We start from the raw sequence: 18271 nt of genomic DNA on the forward strand, positions 1-18271 counted from the left end.
TCAATAGATATAATCTAGAGTATATTATAATATGTCTATGGACATTATAGACAAAGACAGTAGAGTTAATTCCTTGTAATTTTTTATTTAGAATCATTTTGGCATTTAAATTACAATAGTGAATAGACAAGACAACACAAGGCTTGGTATTGTCTTTCGATAAAATAGAATCGAAGAATTGTGATTTATACGTTTATATCAACAATTTCTTATTCGTTATAAAATCAACAACAATATATTAATAATCAAAATGGAGGAAGATGATGCATTTGACTTTACTATAACAACAAAAATAGAATATCGAATCTTAGAATATTGTAAAAATGGACAGGTTTTAGTAAATTTAACTGAAAACAATATACGAGATATTAAGAGTAAAATTACAAAATTTAGAAATGCATTATGTAATAATTTGTGTTTTCCGACTACTTCTGATGGTAATAATTCATTTAGTACTAATAAATTTTTATTTAATCAGGCTACTTTTTATAATCTGTGCAATTGGTTTACGCAAGTAAAATAATATTTCTAAAAATATTTTACTTTTATAGATGATGATGAACAAGCTATGCCTAATAATCTATCAAATGAAAATGAATTCCCTGGAAATATCGAAAGCTTACAATATAGCCCACCACCTCCATCACTTTCGGCAGCTTCATCGAAATCCAAAGCATTGAAAACTATTATAGATGGCGATGAACAAATTATGCCTAGTAATCTATCAAATGAAAATGAATTCCCTGGAAATATCGAAAGCTTACAATATAGCCCACCACTTCCATCACTTTCGGCAGCTTCATCGAAATCCAAAGCATTGAAAACTATTATAGATGGCGATGAACAAATTATGCCTAGTAATCTATCAAATGAAAATGAATTCCCTGGAAATATCGAAAGCTTACAATATAGCCCACCACCTCCATCACTTTCGGCAGCTTCATCGAAATCCAAAGCATTGAAAACTATTATAGATGGCGATGAACAAATTATGCCTAGTAATCTATCAAATGAAAATGAATTCCCTGGAAATATCGAAAGCTCTCAATATAGCCAACTACCTCCATCATTTTTGACAACTTCGTCGAAATCCAAAGCATTGAAAACTAGTAAAGACAGAAAACCGGTTGAAAATCGAGTTAAGAAATATACAGATACGCTAACAGCTCAAAATAACCAAGTATTTTCATGTAAAATGATTACATATTCTTCTAATAATCGTAGGTGAGTTGTGTTTATTATTTACTTCGAATATTATATGTCGTATTCGAATGTATCTATGTCATTTTTGTACATTGTATCTGTGGTATGCATTTTTACAATCGTAAAACTCGTTTGTCATAGCCGATGAATGTACATGGTTGTACCACAGCTGCAGCCCAAACAAATTAGACGTCCTGGCAAAATCTAGTGCCTTTTTGAATAAATTTAAGCAGTAATAAACCGATATTTTTCCCAAAAAATTGGTCAAAATTCTTATATTAACCCCATTTTTCAATATTGTGAACTGGCTTATTGTAGCTTTTTAATATACAATAATGTTAATAAAAATAGAGACTTTATGTATAGAATATGGAATTTCAATACATATTTAATAATGATAGCATTGAAATGTTTCTGACACCATTTGAAAGCTGAAAGTACACTAGACATAAATAAACAAGGTTACCTTTAAATAAGCAAACAATCAATTTTTATCATCCTATTTTTATGCATATACGCTTTCCAAATTCATAGGAAACTTTGACATAACTTTTCTCATCCTTCCAAGCCTCGACATAAAGCGGCAGAGTGTGGTACTAATTTTATGCATATATGCAGGTGACAAAAATGATATTTTATTATTTTATACCCAATTGTGATTCTGATTTAGTACTTAATTTTGGGTTAATTTAACTTTGGAAAGTGTTAAAAGACCATTTTCTCAGATAAATTGCATGAATTAATTTACATTAAACGTACATAAAAGCTCCCCAGTTCAACAAAAAGTACCCGAGTAAAAAAATAAAAAAAATGTATTTGAAAAAAAATCGATTTCGATAGTCTGTTAGAATTTTAATAAAGCTATTAATTATTCAAATATAATAAGTTACAGTTAATCACAGCTATCTATATATAAATTAGTTTTTTGTAGATTGATGTGACATTTTGAACGGGTGTAAATACACACGTATACCAACTTAAGTTAAAACTTCTCACGAAGGTCTTAGCTAGAAGAAGGCTTGGGAGTTACACCCCGTTATTTATCTGTCAATTATAGTCTTTTCCATTCTAATTTATCCTTTATACATTTCAGTTCAACATCGACCTCAATGGAAATCTTTAATAATCAAATACCTTCGACTTCAAATAATCCCAATAATGTAAATATCGAACAGGCACCAGCTGCATTGGCTTCAAGAAAATTGAATAACAGTATCCAATCACAGCTCAACACATCAATGGAAAATCATTTTGAAAAAAATCCAAAGCTATTCCCATTTTTATTGAACTGCCAACGTAAACGTAAAACGTGGCTTCAGCCGAAGATAACAGATATATTTACGGAAAGAAAAGTACATAAAAGGAGTCGGGTCAATATTTCATCTTTGGAAGTTTCTGCAAGAGATAATACACCAAAGTTTTCAATCGTTAATTCGAATGAAAGGAACATAAATGGTGGCGTGCATACAAATTTTAATGAAATGTCTCTTGAAACTAAAAGAAGCAGCAATCTTGAGTTACTTTCTAAATCAGCTGAAGGCGAATATTTCGTAAATAAATCTGCTTCTGATAAACAAATGGAATGTTTAAATACTAACTTTAAGGGTGAGCGAAATCACATTTTGAGTTTAAGTAACGAAATTCGATTCAAGAATTCGTTAGGTCTTACTTTTCGGTTTAGAAAATATTATCATATTTGCGATTTGTAAAGCGGCTGTTATTCTTTGAGGATCCTTTTCCTTGATTGAAAATTAGATATGAAAAAAAATTCTTATTATTGACGATTTTATATTGAAATGGGTTTTTTGTGTCTTTCAACACACGAAATCGTTACATAAAAGGATAGAAAGGGGGTCTGAAACAGGGTTCGAAAATATCCGATATTTATTATAAATATCAAAATATCGGATATTTTTGATAGGTATCCGATATATATCAAAATTTTGATATTTAAAAACAAAACTAAAATGTTTTAAATTTTTAATTTATTAAGGTACTTAAAATCAGACAAATGAATTCAAAACATAAAATATTCTTTTAGATCAGGCAAAATCAATTAAAAATCAGAAAATTTTATAAATAAAACACATAAAACAATTTTATAAATTCTATCCAATCAATGGTCATACCTACACTAAGGTAACAAAACAATAATTATTACAAATAATAACTATAGAGTCTAATCAGTCCTTTACTTATCAAATCAGTCATTCGTAATAAACTGTTAATTACCAAATAAAAAAATGTCGTATTCATAATTGTGCTTGGTTTCACTGCAAGGAAGATACAGGTAGATCATCTTCCTATTCTGAATCTTACTTAAACTTATTCTTGCGAAACGAACTTTTTCTGGCACGACACGATTAGAACTTAGTATTAGTATGTTTTAACTCTACTTCAATGCCATCAAAATTTGGGAAGTAAGTTACAAACGCCAAAAATTACTAAAAAATATTAAATTTTTTTAATCATTTTTGTATTGATATATATCGTAAAAATTCATGTGATATATATCGGATATATATCATCATATATATCCATTGATATATATCCTCGAACCCTGGTCTGAGCACTCGACATTTTCTTAGTATTATCTCAATTGGAGCTTTAGAGTTGTGCAAAGCCTTAAAAATTTCGAAAACTCTCGATTTTTCGACTCGAAAAAAGGGAAAGGAGGTTGTGAAGTTGAGAAATCCCCATATAGCACTTCCGTGGCTTATTCCGTTAAAGTTCGAGCAACAAATATATAGATCAGACATTCCCAAAATCCCATAAATCATGTATGTTCTAGGGGTCATAAAACGAATTTATCACACACTTCCGACCCTCCAGAATTATTTATAACACACTCCCAACCCTCCATGTATTTTCATGGTGCATTGGTTTATATTTTCGAGAAAATATGAATAAACAAATTATCGGAGAGTAATAGAAGATCATACAATTCATTCTCTGCAAAAGCTATTCAAAAATTTACTGCCTTTTTCAGAAATTAAGTAAAATGCGATAGAAATTCTGTATGTTTTTTATGTAAAAAACTCTCTCTAAAATTTTGGGATTACCGCTTACAAAAACTCACATCTTGAGAATGTAAAATATTTAAGAAATTAAAAAAAAAATTGTTAAGAAGAGGCAAATTTCCAATAAAAAACTCCCGGAAGTCCATTATTTATAATTTTAATTTAATGCTGAAAATGGGTCTTTTTGCGTCATTTTTAGCCTATTTGTCAAAATAATATCGTCAAAAACGAGTATCTCACACTAAATAATTTGTTTAAGGTATTAAATATTAATTTAAAATTTTTAAAAATTATGGTGGATTCTAAACATTAAAAAATTTATTACTGTTGGAAATTTATTTTAATGTTAATTTTTCAACAAGTTAGACTATTGTTTATTAAAAAAATTTTCTGGAATTTTCGTTTACATTGTAAACTAAAAAAAAAGGCTTAAATAATTCGCGTAAAGTTTTTTGGCTATGTTAAAAGAGTTAAAAAATTTTAATACTTTGTTTATAATAATTTTTTTAAGTTGAAAAAAATGAAAAATCATGCATTTTTAGTTAACTAAAATAATTTATTATAAAAGTATTAAAATTTTTAAAATTTTGTTGAAAAATTAACTTTTAGATAAATTTCCATCGCTAATAAATACTTTGAAATGTTTAGAAGCCACCATTCATTTTTTCAAATTTTTTAATTAATATTTAATACCTTAAAAAATTATTTAGTATGAGATACTCATTTTTGACTATATGTACTGGTCAAATATGTGATATCATCGATATTTCTAATTATTTTGAGTAAACAAACACACGTGTACAAATTTAATTTTTTCATAAATAAAAATATAAAATAGTCAACACCATTTAAAATATGACCTAAATGGTAAATATGCCTTAAATAAGAAGTGATATTATTTAATATATAGAGTTGTAGAATTTCGATAATTTGAATTCAGCACGTTTTGTTAAGACGCCCTATTTATTCAAATTAGGTAAAAATTTTAACTTAAAAGTAACATAGATTACGTAAACCGATTTTTAGGTTGATGCAACGCAGTGTATTTGTGTCCCATCGTTACCTCAAGCTCACTTAAGAATAAAATTTGCACTGCATTCATATTACATCCATGTACAGCCGCTTACGTGCAGCACATAGTGCATATAAATAAACTGTTTTCGTGTTGCCTCGTATATTATCGATATTTTTTTTTTCTAACAAAAACACAACTCTTTCTTCAATCGAAAAAAAAAAAAATGCAAATTTGGATAATTTTACGTTGTTTAAGTGAGTCTTATATTTGCAGGTTATCATGCGAAATATAAAAATCCAGGAGAACATCAGATTATGAACGTTCAGCCAAAGGAAATATCAATAAAAAAATTGGATAATAAAAAAATACGTGTTCGAAGTACATCTTTTTTAATGGGATCAAATCAAATTCGATTCGAGGATAAAAATTTGCGGAAAAAGAAAAATAAATTTCATAATCAATCGAAGGATGTTAACGAATTACAAAAAACAAAAATTGTCACTACATATAGTTTGAAATCGAATGAAATTTTTCAAGACTATGTAATACCTTATAAAAGATTAAAAATTGATAAAGAAAAGTTTGTAAGAAATTACGAAGAAACCGTTCAGACTATCGAATACCCTGAAATAGGTTTGGATTCTTCGAGCACTTTAACATTGAGTGAAACAGAATCATCTCAGTTAAATGAAACAGAAAAAGGTGAGTTAAATAAAAAAATAATGAAACAAACTAATAATAGGATAAATAGAAAAACTGAAACCAAAAATCGTCACAAAAAAAGCTCACATTCATTGACTGAAAATGGTATTGAGGAAAATCTTCATTCTTACGAAAATAGAAATCCTAATCAAATTGATTCTGAAGAAACTTCTAAATTTACACGTACAAAAATGGTCGAAAATCTTGAAACCACACATCCATTCGTTAGCAATACAACTAAGAAGAAAGTTCGTACATTCGAAATACAAAATACAAATAAAAAAAAGAAATCGTCGAATGTAAAATCACATAATACGTCTAAAGAAGAGAGTAAAAAATTCCCTAGTTTAGAGGCTGAGTTACTTAATGCTGAACTAGAAAGCGAAGTAGGCAGGGAAAAAAAAAGACGTATTATTAGAATGTTACAATTGATCGAAACTGTCGAAAATGCTGAGTATGAAAATGAAAAAAATGAATCTTTGAATGCAAGATCACATAATTTCTCTAGTGAAGAGAGTGAAGGATTCCCTAGCCTAGAGGCTGAATTACTTAATGCTGAACTAGAAAGCGAAGAAGGCAGGGATAAAAAACGACGTATTAAAAGAATGTTAAAATTGATCGAAATTGTCGAATCTACCAATTCAGTTTAAATGAATATTATTGAAATGGTAAAAGTGATCGAGAATATAGAATCTTTTTACTAGTTTATAGTGCAAGAATAAATTTTTTGGTTATTTTCCTATTTTACGTACTGCTTATTTATTTTCATTTTATGTACTAAAAAAATTCTTATTTACATAATAATTAAGTGCTATACTTTGAAATTTAGTACCAAAATACTTTTATTTCAACTCTTTAAATTAAAACTTTTATATTATGAATTTTTAAATTAAAATTAAATTGATGGCGGGAAATGGTAAATATTAAAAAAATGACATTGTCATAAATATCGCTTTTTTTTAAACATTTCTAGCATCGACAGTGGTTTAACAAAAATTCGCACTCTAGCTATTTGCTTATTTCGCATAATAATTTACTGCGTCAGTTGCTTATTTCGCATCTGGGACTAAGTTTTTGAAGACCTGTAATTAATTAATGGAACTTTCTTCCCTCGCTAAACAGTAGAAATACCTAATCATATGAATAGATATGTCTCGTCATTTACATTCGTAGCCGAGCATTTTGAGACCGAACTTATTGAAGAATCTAATTTATTCACATATTTTGCTTTTATTTCGCAGGAAAATGAAACCGACGATTAAGCACGAAATTTTTTATAATTATACCATGTATATATGAAATATACATAGTATTATAAGTTTAGTCCCAAGTTTGTAACGCCTAAAAATATTGATGCTACAAAAAAAAAATTGGTATAGGTGTTCATAAAATCACCTAATTAATCCATTTCCGGTTGTCCGTCCGTCCGTCCGTCTGTGGTCACGATTACTCAAAAACGAAAAGAGATATCAAGCTGAAATTTTTACAGCGTGCTTAGGACGTAAAAAGTGAGGTCAAGTTCGTAAATGAGCAACATGGGTCAATTGGGTCATGGGTCCGTAGTACCCATCTTGTAAACCGTTAGAGATAGAATAAAAGTTTAAATGTAAAAAATGTTCCTTACAAAAAAATAAACAACTTTTGTTTGAAACATTTTTTTGTAAACATCACTGTTTACCCACGAGGGCGTTAATTAGGTACAAATTTTATAGTATGTATTAATATAGGAATATCAAAGTGAATATCTTTTGTTATTTACATGACGTCAAAAAAAACAAACGATTGCGCATCAACACTTGCGCATTATATGAGAATATCAGTTAAATATGTCAGATATGTATGTATGTGAAATGTGACAGAGTTATCAACACTGCCTATACATGGTATTTCAACAATTAACTCAGTCAATTGTTTGTTTTCACTTGTTAAATATATAATTTTGTATAAGATCACATATTTTTTACAGTGCATTTATAAATGAGCTTTTGGGAGGACTCATTGGAGTGCCTAATTTTTGGTAATTTTTATGAAACAATATTGAATTCAGAGAGTAATTTTAAGGTACCTAATTAGCATTTAATAATTGGTGTAATATATTCCGATTAAGAAGCATGTATTTTCATTTGATTTTGTAAATTACCCGGTCAAAATAAACAAATAAATATGAGTGAAGGTACAAAATTTCGCACACGGCTGAAATTTGGCAGGATTGTTCAAAACATCATCATAAAAGAAATCTAAAAAGTCCTCATCGATCCGAGACGTGGAAAAAAATTTACGCGGGTCAAAGGTCACAAAAACGGGGTTTTCGTGATTTTCAGCAAAACGGTAGGTTTTATCATAAAATTAGCTCAGGCGAAAATTGTAGATCAGATAATTAAAAATAAAAAATGTCTCAATACTTTTTTCTTAAGAGCCACCGTTTCTGAGATATAACGATTCAAAAAGTTGGAAGAATTGTAATCGTCATATAATTTTATGAAACGGTGGCTATTAGGAAAAAAGTATTTGGATATTTTTTATATTTAATTATCTGATCTACAATTTTTGTCTGAGCTAAATTTATAATAAAACTTACTGTTCCGCGGAAAATCGCTAAAAATCTGTTTTTGTGACCTTTCATTCCGCGTACATTTTTTCCACATCTCGGATCAATGAGGATTTAGATTTCATTTATGATGGTGTTTTAATCAATCCTACTAAATTTCAGCCCGGTGCGAATTTTTGTACTTTCGAATGTTTAAATTGACCGGATCAAAAATAGTTTTTCTATGTAGGGAAGGGACGGGAGTGGCGTCTTTACATGAGTTCCACAAATTTCGAAGTATAGCATCTAATTAACACTTAACTATCATGTAAATAAAAATTTGTTTTCTTTTTGCTTTATACAATGAAATAATACGTGGTAATTATTTGGTGGTTTTGATGTCACGTGGTAATAAAGAATTTATATTTTGAAATAATATGTGATAATTGTTTGGTGGTTTGGATGATAAGTGGTAATAAAGAACACTACATACATAAATATGAAAAAAACAAAACCTTTCGTTTGCGGTTGAGTAAAAACAAATTAAAATAATATCGGCCCAGAAAAATTTTTTCTGGCTTACGTTTCAATAATCTGACAAAATATTAAAATTAATTTACTTTAGAAAATTATTCCATTTTAAAATTGATCCCTGACTATTGGTCTATCCTTTATCAATCATAGACGGCATCTATGGGAAATGAATACCATCTTGTTCAAAATTTGAATGAAAGTAGCAAAAAAAATTTGAATGGCATGAAAAAAGTGTTAAAATCGGGAAAAATTCTTTTATATTATTGAACGGCATTCATATTTACGCTTTCAATTCAACGTTTATTTTTCAATATTAAGTATTTTTGGTTCTAAGTAATTTTTCCGTAAACTTGAAGTTAAAAAATTATGAACTGTTTTGGCCAAAAACTATGCAAATAATCAAATTAAACTCTCGCCACTGAAACCTAAATGCTTTTTTGAATTTCATGGCCTTCAAATTTTTTTCCTAAGTGAGGTACCCGTTTTGCAAAGGAAGCCCCATAGATATATGCAAATATAATAATTCCCAGATATAATGGTTATTTTATACGTCTTTATTATAAAACCCGTTTTCCTATTTTTTTATTTAGATTCTAAAGTGCCTTTTCCAACTTTCAACTGAATTAAATCCTTAAACATAACTCTTGTTAATTATTAAATTATCAAGCAGCAAATTAGATCACTCCTAAACTTTTCAGCAAATACCATGGTTTTCGTAGAATTTGACTTAACCCGATTTGATCTCAGATATTTTGTCAGAAAAGGTCAACTTTTAATTTTGTTTCCTTACTACCTCTAATAGTACACCAATGTTTAAATTATTTGAAGTGAATCCTTAATTTAGTAGGGTACTTGCTATTAGTTAAGTTTCAATAAAGTACAATTTATAAAATTAGTTTAAAAAAATTTTAAGAAAAATTAAAATTTTTTTATTGCAAAATACATTCAGTTATTTTAAAATAATGATTTTAAAAAAAAATTTTTTTTCTGGTAGATGGCGTCTCAAAAATTATTATTTTTTCTTTTGAAATTAACCAATTTAACTTTTGATTAATTTCCAATTTATTTTCTTTTGCAAGTCCCCGTATACGAATGTTCCTGTTATTTTAAGTTAATGGTTAATTTTGTTTTTTCATTGTTTACAGAATTTTATTTTTGTGTTTTTATGTTGTATTGATAAATAAATAAATAAATGCAATTTTGAAATTAGAATTGAGAAATTATTTATGGCTCGATGCATTTAAATTCTTGCGCAAAATCTCTGCTCCAAAATCTTATATAGAAGCTTCGATCTTTTATCTCTACCTGTTTAACAAGTAAATTGTTCAAATATAAATTTCTGTTTCACTGACGAATTTTGATTTTAATAAATCGTTTTAAAACTTTTTATCGTATTACAATGATGAGCACAAAAAAAACTCGTGAGCAACAGAGAGCTTCACCACTAAAGTTATATTTCCCCCTCATGTAATGTTTTTTACAGTTAGATGCATTTTAATGGGAATATATACAGGTGTTCTATAATTGACCGCCGAACCCGGAAATTCTTGAATAAGCTTATCAAGACGAACGATAATGCTCTTTACTGAACTTCGATCTGAGGCTTAATTTCCAGTATTCACATAGTCAGTAGCCACGATAGGCGTGCATTTGGTAATATGGACGCGGACACATAATTTGCACAGACTATTGTTGGTTAATACTATTATTAATTGATTCAACAATTCAAAATATAATGATGTTTAAAAATATGTGCCACAAGCTTTTTTCAGCACATAAAAAATTGCAAAAGTTATAAACAATTAAAGATGAAAAAAAGATATTTCATTTTTCGCCAGTATTTCATAAAATATTAATATTTAAGAAATTTAAAAAAATAACACTAAAGAGGAAAGTAAATTTCCAATTAAAAATCTCCACTGTCGGAATTAAATCTCCATAATTTATAATTTGAATTTAACGCTGAACTAATTATTAAAATTTTTTAAACTTTTATGACGTGATATTGTTAAGTATATTTATAAGAAGGATTCCAGGAAGCCAACAAATTTTACGCTAATTATTTAAACTTTTTTTTTAGATAACAATGAGAACGAAAATGGCAGAAAATTTTCTAAATAAACAATTGTCTAACTTGTTGAAAAACTACCTTTAAGATAAATTTCAAACAACAAATTCTATAATTCAGAATACACCTTATACCCTAAAAAAATTAATTAGTGTGAGATATTCAAATTATAAATAACGGAGGTTCCGAAAGTTCCGAAAGTGAGAATTTTTTATTGGAAATTTCCTCTTCTTTAAGAGTATTTTTTTTTTATTTCTAAAATAGGCGAATGGATTGGAATTGGAAATATTGGCAAAAAACGAAATACCTTTTCTTTAATTTTTAATAACTTTTGTAATTTTTTATTTGTTTAAAAAAGTTTCTGGCAAATTTTTCTAGATATCATTCAAACGAGCTGCCACACTTATTTTTACGACCATTATTTCTATATTTCACCAATTTGATCTTGTTGGCTATATATATTTTCATTTGGCAGTTTATATAAAATTCAAAAATTAAAACAAAAGCAGTTTGTTGTCTTCATCGTTGCGTTTAATTATAAAATTATATAAATTTATTGATTATTAGTGAACATTTTTCTACTATAAATAAGCCACCTCCTTAAGAGCAGGAGTTTGCATAATATGAAGACCGCTTTTTGTCGATTCAGAAATTCAGTCAGTTTTGTCAGTTATGAAATTTTTTGTCAATTGATTTTTGTTCAATTTTTGTTTATGCCCCCCGGCACTCCATAGCATCAGTCAAATGTCAATTTTTAGAACCAAGTAAAGTTACGTTAGGTTTTTTAGGTCATTTCACATAAAAAAGATCCTTGTGATTTTTTCGTAAAGTTCATCGTTTTGTCATCATCAGTATGAATTATCTAATTCGAAAACGTAATCGTAATTAAAAATTCTATATACATATGAGTTCTCATTTATTGTATTTGATAATACTTATACTACCGAAAATTGATAAATGGTAAGTTACCTGGTAATCTACATTGGAACTAATTATAACGGGTCAGGTTCCAGTTTTAATTAGTACGAATTATTATAGCCAGCTGCAGGTACAACTCCCAGTTATCTGATCAATGGTAAGTACAAGTATTGCCATCTGGTAGTCTAAACTACGCTGGTAATATTTTCAAGGAATTTCTCCATAGAAGTAATAACATAGAACCGTAATGTGGCCATCCAAACGGTTTATCAAGAGATATAAAAAAATAAACATGCGGATAGCTGCCTTTGAAATTTTCGAAAATATTTTCCTAACTGAATTATATTCATTCCAATTGGTTGAATTGGAAATTTGCGATTCATGAATTGGACTTTTTTATCAGGGTAAGTACTTTGAAAAACTTATTTCCACAAATATTTTATTAAAATTAATTTCATAGATGAGGGTATCACAAAACCTCAAAATGTTCGTATAGAAGGTTGTACTATCCCGCCATGTGAATTACCAATATAGGACAAAAGGTGAAAATGGAAATTGATTTCATTCCAGGTAGGTACATATAATAATAATTGTAAGACACAAAATAACTTTTTGAGTTTATTTTGTGTTGTTGACTTTTAAGCAGAGTTGAATTAACAACGAAAGTTGTTGCAACCGCCACTGGAATGGATACAAATTTTCCACTTCCGGAAATGGATGCTTGTGAAGATTTAATAAGTGGCCAGTGTCAATATAAATCGAATGATAAACTCAGTTATTCGATTGAAATGCCAATTTTGAAAATTTACCCAAAAGTAATTTTAAAAGAAAATTTAATTTCATATACTAGACGTAATTTTTGGTTTTCAATTTTAAGTTCCACTAAATATAAAATTCACGTTATATGATTCGAAAAAGGCTCCAATAATTTGCTTCATTGTCCACTGCCCGGTCGTTTAAAAATAAAACTTCTTATAAAATAAATATAAAATGAACAAATTGTAAGAAAATAAACTTGAAATTTAAGATATTGTCATCAATTTGATGGCATTTGACCCACCCATCAATCCATGCAGCGCCATATTCTAAGCACCTACCTACCAATGGACCAGTTCGTTTTCAAATCACAGGATTAATAAACACGTTTCACATGCTTTCAGGCGCTTAATTTTTGTAAACTACTCAAATTAAACTTCTAAACAAAACTCAAAGAGATAAAACCCAAAGAGATAAAAAAATAATGAAGAAATAATTGTTTTTAAAAAATATATATATGTGAGAAATATTGTCCGCAACAATTTTTGCTACAACCATAACATAAGGCCAGTATTTACGGAGGAAATTGAATTCACTCCTGCCATTTAAATTGACAATGTTTTGTACACGCCTCCAATCACAAAGTTCACAATGAAGTATTATATATTACGAACGAGCGTGAGTGATTTTACGAAGGCGCGCTCGTTTGTAGTTACATCGCGCGGGCAAAAATTAGCATTTTGAAACAAATCGCAAATCTGTAATCTATAAAAAAGAGAGAACCAGAGCAAAAGGAATTAAATGCAAGTACAACGAAAGACAGAAATAGAAAGTCAACATCTGTGTTTAAATTTTTAGGCAAAAAAAAATCATGCGAGCGAGGCAAATTACTTCGCTACAAGTATCTTTGCTCGGCATAGTGAAGTTTTTCAAGGGTGAAAGTTTTTGAAGGAAGTCTGGTTAGCCTGATGGCTCTCACTTTTTGATGAAATAAAGATAAAATGATTCAGCGCATCAAAGATACTAGATACTCCGCTATCCAGAAACACAATAAAAGAAAGAACCTTCAAGCTGACCGGAAATGTATCAGATGTATCAGAAAAAAGTTCTAAACCCCCGGGAAGGGATTGAAAAAATTTAAAACTACCCTGAAAAACACGATTTTTGGGTTATATTTTGAAAATATGAAACACAGTTTTAAATAAAAGTTGTAGAGCATAAAATTTTAGGTCTAACTCTCTCAAACCAATTTTTCCTTAAAATGCACGCTTTCACCCCTAGAACATTCACAGTACTAAACAAATGAAAATTCAATAAAAAATATAAAAATTGGACTTTATTAATTTCTTAAAAAAGTTACAAACAACAATCGTAGAGAAAATTTTTTTTTGTTCATCCCATTCTATTAAAAAGGAAGCTGACTAACTGAATGATTAGGGTACACTCACTCTAAGGCACTAGACAAGATAGAAACATACGGTATTCTACATTCGACGCGAAATCGCTTAAAACCTACAGGAAAAATCGGAAAATAACTAACGTTTTCATTGTAAACCCCAAAAATAGGAAAATTCACCCAAAATAACGATTTTCTGTTCAATACATCCTCGAATGACAGCATTTACACCAATCGGCTCGAAATAAACTCAAATTAACCTGATTCATAAAAAAATATCATTGAAAACATCGCTACCATCCGTAACATTGAAAAAACATTCCCCATAATTGTCATTTTAGTTTATACATGCTAGAAAGATGGGATTTTCACCGATCGACCCAAAAAAAGTAACAGTTACAGAATTCTTCGAAAAATTTCATTATCAACCCCGCAACCTTCCGAAAAATCAGAAAACCCCCCGAAAATTAGTGTTTTAAGTTTTTTTACCCATAGACACGAAATAAAGTGAAGGGAACATATGCTTTCAAAAATTTCACCATCCGCATCGCAAACACCCCATAAAATTACGTTTTTTTGTATACTTACATGCTGTAAAGATAGGATTTTCACTAATTGATCCAAAATAGTTTCGTATTAATAGAATACTTTGAAAAATTGCATTACCCACATCACAACCCCACATTGAAGATTCGAAAAGACAAATAATCAAAAATAGACAAAAATATTTTTATAATTGAAACGCTAAAATATATTAAATTATTTTTTATTGAAAAAAAAAAAATCCGAAATATTACAATTTTGATTTATAACAATTTAAAATTAACAATAGGTATTGCAGTATGAAATATTGAGAAAAAAATACAATTTCTGAATTACTTCAAAATAATTTTATCTAAAACTACAAGGTGAGTTTCAAAAAATTAAATATCATTCGGCAGTTTATTTATACATATTAATTGGCAATACATAGAAAAAGAATAATACAAACATCCAACAAATTAATTATTAAGTACGTCAATTAAAATCACAGATGAATCTTAACCCACCTTTTTTCAATTTTAATTTCTTTTTTGAGCATAAAATAAGTTAACCTTTCAAATAAACTCAAAGAAAATAACCCAATCACTCAGTCACTGTTTTCAATCAGAGATTCATTAAGTTCTTTCATTGAAAAAATTTCGAATGAAAACCTTAAAAAGAACCGCAGTTAACATTTGAACTATTTTTATTAAAAAGTTTTGATTTTATCTTATAAAATTAGTGTTTACTTCAACTGAGACTGAGTAATTAAGGCGAAATTAATTCAAATAAATCTAAATGTCGACTTGTTGGCAACAAGAGTTTGGATGCCAGGACATCATAGAAGAAGCTTGGGTGAAAATGCTTAAGTAAATTATTATAATAATAATTGAATGAATTAACGATGTTCCAGTATGGTATTTGCAGTTTCTATGTTAAAGCAATGGTACAATTTTTTTTTCGACAGAATTTAATGAAAAATTAAATTTAAGAATTTAATAATGCTTACTATTAATTCCCAAAGTTTCAGAAATTTTGACCGTTTAAAATGGGAAATAATTATGCCAACGTCCCAATTTCGATCAATTTACGTCAAAATTAATATCTCGAAAGTGAAAATTAATTTCTAATTTTTTTTTTTAGAATTGTATTGTATAAACATTTTTTCTACTTTTTCTTCAATATATAATAATATCATAAAAAATAGTTGGAGAGACCGGACATTTTACATGCTTTAAATGGTACATGACCCTCAAAATCGCGAACTTTGTCTTTAAATATCTCGCGATCTAAACGGTCAAAAATTATGAAATTTTAGGAATTCATAAATAAAGCTATTATAAACCCGAGAAAAAAAATTCGGCCAAATCTGTCGAAAAGTGATTTCATGCTGGTACTACCTTAATAATAATTATAATTATTTAACAAATTAAAAAGTATAATAATTAAACAAATAAAATATAATAGACTAGAACCTGAGTTATTTAGACGAAATTAATTCAAATAAATCTAGATGTGGACTTGTTGGCAACAATAGTCTGGATGCCAGGACATCATAGAAGAAGTTTGGGCGAAAATAGAAAAAATGAAAATGGTTAAGTAATTACTTATAATAATTGAATGAATACCAAATTGATTAAAAAAGTATAATAATTAAACAAATAAAATATAATAGACTAGAGCCTGAGTTTTGTAGACGAAATTGATTCAAATAAATCTAGATGTCGACTTGTTGGCAACAACAGTCTGGATGCCAGGACATCATAGAAAAAGCTTGGGTGAAGAAGTTTTATCACTTAACCCATTTAATTGATAGTTTCATCTCTCAAAAGGTATGGTAGTTGCCAAGCTAAGATAGAGCAGTAGTGCTTTTTGACAGAATATCTTCTGTTAGATGTATTATTGAATTTTCGAATACAGTACAATAATAATAGCACAGAATAGGGTACAATAATATTACCAGAGTGAGCGAATTGCGTCGCTGAAGTTAACTAAATTTTATGTTATTCACTGTCTCTGTTATATTAGCAGTTTCTTAGTTACAATGAGTAGAAATTATTCCATCATACAAAATTAGAAATAGAAATACATAAATTTTAACAAAAGATGGACTGTGTAACTTAGAAATAACTGGTATTACAGGTAACTTAACTTTCGAAATCACAAAAAAGTGATTTTTGTCCTTACTCTGATAAAAAAGTCCGATTGAATTCCCTTTTAAATTTCCAATTCATTCCGATTGAACTCCAATTCAATCCAATAGAACCCAATAGAAGCGAATTGCAACCAATTGGAAATTTCCTATTACTTCTGTTGGATTGAATCGGAATTCAATCGAAATGAATTGGATATTTTTATCAATTAAACCCGATTCATTTCAATTAAATTTCGATTCAAAATTTTCATTGATTTCAATTGGAATGAATGGGAATAAATCGAAACTTTTTTTACAAATGAATCCTGTTCATTCCGATTGGTTAAATTGGAAATTTCCAATTCCTAAATCGGATTTTTTTATCAGGTATATTTTCCACCAAGTAACGCGCGGTAATAAAAAAATACCCTAACTAAAAAAACAACTCCTTAGCATCTTTAAACCAAATTTTATTTTTTTATCGAATGGCTACTTTATCTGAGAAAAAAAATCTACCATTCTTCTTTGTAGATTTGACTTATCTGTAGACAGCCAGGTCCCAGACTTTTTTTTATTTGAATATTATTTTACGGATATAGCGAGTTGTTAATCACTAATGAAAGAATTTTGATTGATTGCTCTTCCGTATTATCATCATAATTTTCATAATTTATCTTTTTCTTCGTATTTTCTCTGATGTAGTCCGCGGTGTATTTGTTAAATGCTCTCTTTGTCTTTTACGACATAAATTAACAATATTTTGTGATAAAATTTTATACATAATTTTTCGTAATTCAGGAGTTATTTGTATCTCATTTATCACGTCTAAAGGTGAAATTCCACTGTAGTCGCGTTTTTTCGGATCTGCACCTTTTTCAATTAATAATTTTACCATTGGTTCTAAATAAAAAGTCAGCAAATTTTTTAATAAAAATCAGTTTAAAATTTGAGTCATATTTTATTTACCCTTATTGGCTATAATCGCTTGGAATAATACAGTACGTCCTGATTTTAAATCTTGTACTTCTGTATCAGCCTTATGTTTCAATAATAATTTTGCAATTTCAACATTATCGTGGTCCGTACACAGCATTAATGGCATTAACCCTAAAAAATAGTATTAAAATACAAATGTATTTTAATGTATTTTTTTACTTTAATCAATTATCACAGTGGTGAATATCCCCATATGGGCATGATAGGCATGCCTATCACCTAAATAGACTTATTAATTAATAAAATTAAAAAAACAAAAAAAAAAAAACAAACAATGAATCGCTACAAATAGTTAGCCTATTGTTCCTAATTTCATACCACCATCTGATAATTTTTGGGCTGAAAGTTTTTTTTTTCTTTTTTTTTTTTTAAATTCGTTTCAATTTACATACCCTTATATTAAATTCCGTTATCAATTAATCAAATTTTGGTGTCAATTTAAATATTTGAATGTCCATATCCACAGTGAAAAAGTGGTTC

The 18271-nt window shown here is 28.6% G+C and overlaps 1 protein-coding gene across 1 annotated transcript; it reads left to right on the forward strand.

Annotated features, from left to right (window-relative positions):
* Positions 1–250: 250 nt before the first annotated feature.
* LOC123302905 (putative uncharacterized protein DDB_G0277255) lies at positions 251–6590 on the forward strand. Its single transcript, XM_044885999.1, has 4 exons — positions 251–437; positions 552–1224; positions 2297–2808; positions 5512–6590. The coding sequence occupies exons 1-4, from the start codon at positions 251–253 to the stop codon at positions 6588–6590; spliced, it is 2451 nt and encodes an 816-aa protein (XP_044741934.1).
* Positions 6591–18271: the final 11681 nt, after the last annotated feature.

This window comes from Chrysoperla carnea, chromosome X (assembly GCF_905475395.1).
Source record: "Chrysoperla carnea chromosome X, inChrCarn1.1, whole genome shotgun sequence".
Taxonomy (NCBI): Eukaryota; Metazoa; Arthropoda; class Insecta; order Neuroptera; family Chrysopidae; genus Chrysoperla; species Chrysoperla carnea.